The sequence below is a fragment of the Nicotiana tabacum genome, chromosome 24 (genome assembly GCF_000715075.1).
Source record: "Nicotiana tabacum cultivar K326 chromosome 24, ASM71507v2, whole genome shotgun sequence".
In the NCBI taxonomy this organism is placed as follows: Eukaryota; Viridiplantae; Streptophyta; class Magnoliopsida; order Solanales; family Solanaceae; genus Nicotiana; species Nicotiana tabacum.
In genome coordinates, this window is record NC_134103.1 from 4,390,455 (window position 1) to 4,398,649 (window position 8,195).

General features: G+C 32.3%; 1 protein-coding gene across 1 annotated transcript; it reads left to right on the plus strand.

The window, feature by feature from the left end:
* Positions 1-3,296: 3,296 nt before the first annotated feature.
* LOC107798379 (reticulon-like protein B9) lies at positions 3,297-5,404 on the plus strand. The gene is made up of 5 exons (XM_016621357.2): positions 3,297-3,551; positions 3,992-4,172; positions 4,252-4,381; positions 4,481-4,550; positions 5,038-5,404. The coding sequence occupies exons 1-5, from the start codon at positions 3,440-3,442 to the stop codon at positions 5,205-5,207; spliced, it is 663 nt and encodes a 220-aa protein (XP_016476843.1). The 5' UTR covers positions 3,297-3,439; the 3' UTR covers positions 5,208-5,404.
* Positions 5,405-8,195: the final 2,791 nt, after the last annotated feature.

An 8,195-nucleotide genomic window follows, 5' to 3' on the forward strand; every position in this document is an offset into this window, starting at 1 on the left:
TTAATCAAGTCACCTAGGAATAAAGTTGAAGTCTACCTTAATTTTTTTCCAACTCTTATTTTTATCTCAAAATTAAACTTGTGTTAACCAAACAATCCATGATATAAAAACACCAACTCCTTTGGATGCAAAATTGAAAATGTAGGAAAGAAAGTGGAACGGATGTTATGTTGTCATGAAATTGGATAGAAATTCAACGAATAAACAAATGTTATTTTACAATAATTAGTCTATATAAATGGTCTTTAAGGACCTAAAATATGCCACAAATTATAGGAGTCATTAGTGATTCGAGCCCGGAGTATAAATTTGTCCTTCTTAGGAAGGGGTTTACCCTCTAATATGAGACTTTTCGTAGTGAATTTAAATTTAGTCGGACTCCGAACATGTACAAGACATAGCATAGAAACTAAAAAGAAAAAGAATGTTGATATCCAAGAGAGCTAAGGGCTCGTTTCGTACGAAGAATAAGAAATAATGAATCCCGGGATATAAAAACACCAACTCCTTTGGATGAAAAATTGAAAATGTTGGAAAGAACGGGTATTATCATTAAAGTGGGTTGAAAATCAATGAATAAACAAATGTTATGTTACAATAATTAGTCTATGTTAATAGTCTTTAAGGACTTAAAACAAACAATAGGAGTCATTAATGATTGCTTCATTGTAGAATGTTGATACCCACCAACACGGACTTTAGTAGAGTGATAAGTATTTATTCGTCGCCAACCAGATGTCTCATGTTCGAGTCTTGAATATAAAATTGGCTTTGTTAGGGAGTCGTTTGCTCTCTATTGTAGGTCTTTTCGGGGCGAATTCAAATTTAGTCGGTTCCATTGCGTATAAAAAACAAAGGGAATGTTAATACCTAAGAGAGCTATAGGGTTACATTTTACTTTTACAGCTGTGAATCTCTTCTTTTTTTAAAAAAATTTCCTCCCAATTTAGGAGGCAATGTGAATCTCTTAATGATTAATAAGATCACCACCGCAAGGTAAAGTAATTTTTTTGTTAAGACAAGTTAGTGGTCAAAGATATTATCCAATCTTTGATGATAAAAGCCAATAAATATGGAAACTTTTATTGCAAAAAGTTGACATTTAAGTCTAATGTTTAGATTGTATGAATAAATAAGAAAATGACATGACATTGATATATGTCTTTGCCTCATTGTTTTTTAATACTACCGACAAAAATATATAAAATAGTGTTCCTGAATTTACTTACGACTACGTAAAATAAAATAAAAACATAATTTACTGGTCAACGGCATAGATTTAATATGATTGGTTTTCATTAGAATTAGCTAGGGAACTCGCAATACGTTTAAATAGAGAATTGGCCAATTAATCAATTGCTATCTGCGATTGGATGATAGGCTATTTTGATTATTTTGGCTTTAAAAGTTAGATATATTAATCCCTTGGTCATAGATTTTGCCAAAAATGCGAATACCTATTTGTTTATAGATTTTATTCATATTTTGACAAATTTCCAAATCCCAAGAGCTGGTTTTGGCCCAAACTGTTACTGTTTGATTTTTTAAAAAAAAATCAAAAATCGCCCAAACTTTTGTATTTTATAAAAAAAACTATTTTTTGTTATTATGACCCAACTAATCCATATCTACCCACTTTTTCCTCATTAAACTCACGCGGCTTTGTCCTTCTCTATAAATAGATGAAAACCTTCGCCAAAGTTATTGTGCCAATATGTGGCAATCCACCGCAAAGACAAAATTTGAAGGTCATCTGCTAAAATCTGCTAATATTTGTATAAATTTTCTTCAGATTAGTTTCGCTTGTTTTGTATGAATTTTCTTCAGAGTTGTTGGGTATTTTTGATAGTTTTTAAAACTTATGGGTATAAGTCACATTTCATAATTTTTCAAAAAAAAGTGAAATATGTTTTGAAAAATTATGTCAAAACAGATTTTCTTCTTCAAACCAAACTTCACCCAAATCAGATTTTTTATAACAAATTTGGGAATGTATAGCCAAACGCTAGCTAAGTCATTGGCGTGATCCGATGATTCTAATTGGGCCTATGAAAGAGAATGGGCCTAGTTGATTGGATCATAATTTTTGAGAAAAATAACACTGTATAGTCACTTTCAAAATAATATATATATATATATATATATATATATATATATATATATATATATATATATACTGTTGTAAGTAGTTTCGACGGCGTGTTAAAAGCGATCTTCGGCTTAATTTTGACAATAAGTACTTACCAATTGGACTCAGTTTAATTAATAGCCCACTATGGCTCTACTATAACGTTTTTTTTTCTTTCTGTTTTGGATGTTTAAAATTTTTGTTCCACTAGAAATGATCCAGGAGTAACAATTCTCAAACAGTGAGAACTACCAAAATGTAAAAATTACCAATATATTTGGAATTCCTTTTTTTTTTTACGTTTAATATTACACTTATTGGACTTTTTGAAAATGCTGAACAATAAGGTAGACCTACTTGTTGTAACTTGTAAGCCCAATAAGATGATGGTGCAAATGTGACAAATTTTGGATACAGCCCTTCTTAGCAAGCGCAATAAAATTTGTGAGCTTGCTTAAATTGTCGGTTTCAAACTCGAACAACAACAACAACAACAACCCAGTATAATCCCACTAGTGGGATCTAGGGGGGGAGGGGATAGTGTGTACGCAGACCTTACCCCTACCCTGGGGTAGAGAGGCTGTTTCCAATAGACCATCGACATCCTTCCCTCCAAGAACTCCCCACCTTGCTCTTGGGGTGACTCGAACTCACAACCTCTTGGTTGGAAGTGGAGGGTGCTTACCATCAGAGCAACTCACCTTGTCAAACTCGAACAAAATAAGGTAAATTGTGGTAGCCTAACAGCGAGCGTAAAACTCATCAGTTTCATCTTAGATTATGCCTAATAAACAAAATAAAAAGACAACCCGATTCATTAAGCTTTCGCTATGCACGTTGCAGAAAAGGGCCGGACAACATTAGATCTATTGTACATTGTCGTTGCCTCGTTGGTGCCTATCATTTTTACAAGAGGGCGTTTCTAAATGTTAAACACCTAATTGAGATTCAAATAGAATTTTGTTTTTCTTAATTCCAACAAGTAAAATAATTTCAATTTTTATGATGTATTTTCTACATGAATCAACCTTACTTTCTATGTTATAAAAATAACATATTCCAAAGAAGGTGAAATAATAATGTTATAACAACAAAGAAGCTAGCTAGGTTTCATTTATGTGAAGCAAAACTTCAATGCTATACTAAAGCCATTCTTTTCTTTGCTTGTATGTATATACTTCTTAGGCTCCCAAATTTTAGAATTACAACTACCTATAAAATTAAAACCCTACTATTCTCATATTCAAACTACAATAAGTCCTCAAAATTCAGCAATATTAGACAATATTTTTCATAAAATCATCAGAAAATATGCCAATCTATTCTTCTGATTCTGATGACCTACGCCCTTCATCTTCAGCACATCCCAGAAGATTTTTTACTCATGAAAAACCCATGCATGCAATTCTTGGAGGAGGAAAAGGTCAGTTAATTTGCGGGTTTTGTTGAATTTATTACTTTCTACTCGAATAATGTAGACATATCTGGAAAAAAAATTAAAATATATACATTATAATAAGATCACACTTATTCTATACGGAGATTTTAGATCTTAGGTAGAGCTACAGTCGGCAAAGGGTGGTCAATTAAACACCTTAACCAGAAAATTATACTTTATATATAGGTCAAATAATATTTGTATACATATATATTGAATCTTAAATACCCTTAGCGAAATTTCTGGCATCTCCCCCGGTAGCAACCTAATACAAATTGAGGCTAAGACAATATGCTTACCTTCAACCGCTGTAACAGTGCATCCATTGTTATTACATCTTAATCCTTTTCTCTTTTTATCTCATAACTTTCAAAGAGTTTCCTCCATTTATTTACCTTGTTTTTGTCCTTTTAATTTCTTTGCAGTTGCGGACATATTATTATGGAGGGACAGGACGTTAACAGCTGCAATATTAATGGGGTTCACAATAATTTGGTCCCTTTTTGAAGTTATGGAGTACAATTTTGTCACTTTATTTTGTCACATTTCCATGATCTTGATGTTAATTCTCTTCATTTGGTCTATGGGAGCTGGATTTGTTGACTGGTAATTTTTATTATATATGTTCGAGTTTAACTTATATACATCGACAGTTTAAAGAGTTTTTATATTTATCATTTTGCAGGAGTCCTCCCGATTTTCGGGAAATTATGATTTCAGATTCAACATTCAGATGGTTATGTGGGAAATTCAATTCTATTTTAGTGAAATTCTATGAGATTTCATCTGGGAAAGATTTAAGAACATTTTTCCTGGTACATATATCACATTTCATAAGCAATGTCATTCGACCTTTTTGCTTTTACTTTCTATTGAATTTTGTTTAACTCCACTCTGTTTTTTTATGAGTCTAGGCAATCACTTTCCTTTGGATATTGTCAGTTATTGGAAATTACTTCAGCTCTCTGAATCTATTGTACTTAGGTAAGATTTTGCAATGTTGACCTTACTTTTGTTTCCTTTATAGCATACTCGCTCCGGTGAATTTGTTTGACTGAGTACATAATCTAAAAAAGAAAAAAGATTTTTGGGATGTGTTTTCTTAAACATATACCATGACAATTGTGTGGCTATGAACTCATGTCATTGACAGTAAAATAAAAAATCTAAAGTTAAATTATTTTCAAATATAAAAATGTGTCGTTCTTGTTTAATTCTTAATAGATTAAAAAGGAAATAATGTCTTAAAAGAATGGCAAAGTTTTACATTTGAAAATGATTTAACTTATAATTTTTTTTAAGTTTATCCTTAATGACATTCTTTTACCGTGTCAAGTCAAATACAGTCACATAAGATGAAACCGAGGGAATAATTAACACGAAATTCGAAAATATTCAAAAAGGCTGGATTCAAACTCGTGACAATATGATTCGAATATATGATTGGATGTGTGTTGAATTGGTTTTGTAGGGTTTATGTGCTTGGCAACATTACCAGCTCTATATGAAAGGTATCAAAATGAGGTGGATTATCTAGTAAGCCAAGGTAACCAAGATATGAAGAAACTATACGAGAAATTTGATACAGAAGTTCTTAACAAGATTCCAAGAGGACCTGTCAAGCAAAGAAAAAAGTATTGAGTCATCTCTCAAAGTTGAAAAAACAAAAAAAACAAGTTCAAGAAAATCAGCTGTGGATATGTTTGAATTGTAAACAATTTAATTGTAAATGTAAATACTGCAAAAGATGAGGAGACTGTGCTGCTACTGCTGTAATTACTTGTATTTTCAGTACTAGTTTGAAAATAATAACAATTTGTCACACCTAGAATTTCTTTTAAGATCTCAATCTCACTACTATTTTTCCTTACCATAATTGTCCATATTCTCACTTCTTGAATTTTAATTCGGCAACCAACAAAAAAACTAAGTATTTTAAGACTATTTTCGGGTTAATAGGTTGAGTCAAATGAAGAATCTTGACCCAATTTTTCAAAGTTTATTTGGATAAAAATAGATTAAAGGAATAGATCATTACCACGCAAAATCACATTGCATATTTACTTGTCTCTCCAATTTGCCAATTAAATTACCTCAGACACAACTTCGAGAGGTAATTTAATTGGATCATGCCTCTTATAGCTCGTCTCTCAGGATTTTAGATAAATCAAAAAATAACAACAAATCAACGTTTTCCTTTTTTATGAGTTATGCAACGTGAATGTAGCTTAGTCGAACCCATAAGTTAGTACCGTATATAAATACAGTCAAAACTCTTTATAACAGTGTGTAGATTCAGGTATTTCCGATCGCGACGACTGTTGATTTGCAGAGTCCAGACCTTCGGAAATTATCGAGGTAGTTGCTTGGCGTTCGGACCTTGACTCTCCTTCCTTATCTTTCAGTTTATTTATTCAGTTTTTACTTTCTATACAGTGTACCAAACCTTGTCATTTCGTAGATGCTCATGTACTCAGTGACACTCCGGTTTTGGGAAGAATTTATGTATCGAGTTACGATTTCTTATTCTGTTTTTAAGAGATTTTTCTTTATTTAAACTGTCTTAGTATCTTTCAAAGATTTAAGTGTTGGAAATGTCTGAATAGTCGGCTTGCCTAATACCATGACAGGCGCCATTACGATGGGTTGGTTTTGGATCGTGACAAGTGTTTGTTCCGATATTTTTTGACTGGTATAGTGAAGTGTTGTTATGGAGAATATATATTATAACATAACATAAGAATCGGTTCCGAAAAAAATATAATTTTTATAGTGAATTATTGTTATATAAAGATATTGTTATAGAGAAGTAGGACCGTAGTTAAAATGAAGAAGGATCATGCGTGTTGCCTGCTCATGTTCAGGGGCGAAATTACAGTTTTACTTATAGGGATGACAAAACTCAATAACTTTAGCTAAGTTTTTAAAAATTTAAAATCAGTAAAATTAAAATTCTAGTTCATCTCTGCCCGTGACAAGTGTCACATCCATCTATATTACACGAAGACAAGTCCCAATCGTCGTTGCGTCAAAACTTAGAATTCATATACATGGATATGCTGGAACGTGAACTTCTAGAAGTTTCGATTTCCTAATGAAGAATCTTTAAAAGGGTAGCGCGGTACACTAAACTCCCGCTATATGCGGGGTCCAGGAAAGAGCCGGATCACAAGGACCTGTTGTACGCAGCCTTACATTTCTACAAGAGGCTGTTGTAGGCATTTAAAATTTATTGAAATTAAATCCGTAAAATAATTTGGACTATATTTTAAATTCAAGATATATTAGTTCAAATAAATTTATTGGGCTAATATAATTAGATTAGTTATATAAGTCAAATATATATGAATTAAATAATAAGTCTTAATCCATTGGGCTATCCCATTTAATTGGGCTAAAGTGATGAGCTCACTTCAACAAGCTCAAGATGTCATCTTCCTAAAGGCCCAGTTTGGTGTCACATGTCAAATGACGTGGCGCGCCAAGTCAAACGGAAGAGCCAATAAGATTGTGCCACGTGTCAAAATGACAAGGCATGCCAAGTCAAATTAAAGAGCCAATGAAATCGTGCCACGTGTGCAAGTAACATGTTCTGGCCGATCAAATGTGGTCTTGTCACTCTACAATAAAATATACGAATAGACATCGAATAACTTAGGGTTGTGCATAATTTGATAAATTCCGAATTACCGTACCGAAACCGAAAATTTTGGTATTCGGTATGGTATTTGGTTTAAGTTTTAAAAAAATTGATATTAGGTATGGTATTTGGTATTTTAAAATGAAATACTGAAATACCGATACCGTACCGAAATATATATTATATTACACAATACACATTTTATTAATTATAACATAAATATAAAAAATCTAAAATTTTATTTTCCTTTATTCTCTAAGTTCATCAATTAACTCTAAGCAAGTAACAAGATATTTCTCTAAGTTTTCTCTCTCTAGGTTGGTATTTGTTGGTTTGGGACAAAACTTTTGTCAACAAACGTTTTTAGTTTTGTACTTTTGAGTACTTTAATTAAGAATATTACCGTCTATAAGTCTATGCACTAGTTAGTATTCAAACTGAATAAACCGAAATTACCGAACCGAATAAACCGAAACTGAAAGGAGAAAAATCGAACCATACCGAATATAATTAGGTACGGTATTGGTATAGCATTTTACGAAATCGAATACCGAAAATACCAAACCAAAATATCTAAATACCGTACCGTACCGACCGATGAACATCCCTACCTCCCACAACTATAAATAAGGGTCTTCATAACCCAGGAAAAAGATCAGAAGTTATAACAAGAAGACACAAGGGAGCTCGTGGATCAAAGGCCACAATTCTCTGCATACTGCAAGTGTTCAAGCATTCAAGTACTTCAACACAATTTCAAGAATTCAAGATCAAGAACGAAATCAAATTAAATACAAGGAGTTCAAGATCAAGGCTACTTGTTCGTGGCAACAATCAAAGTGTTCGCGACGGATAAATCAAATTCAAATTCAAGCTCAAAGGCCCTTGAATTTATAATCGAAAAGTAGAATCAGAGGAATCATAGAGATTGTAATACTCAAATTACTCGAAATCAAATACTACGATTGTGGTAATATTTTTCGATCTTG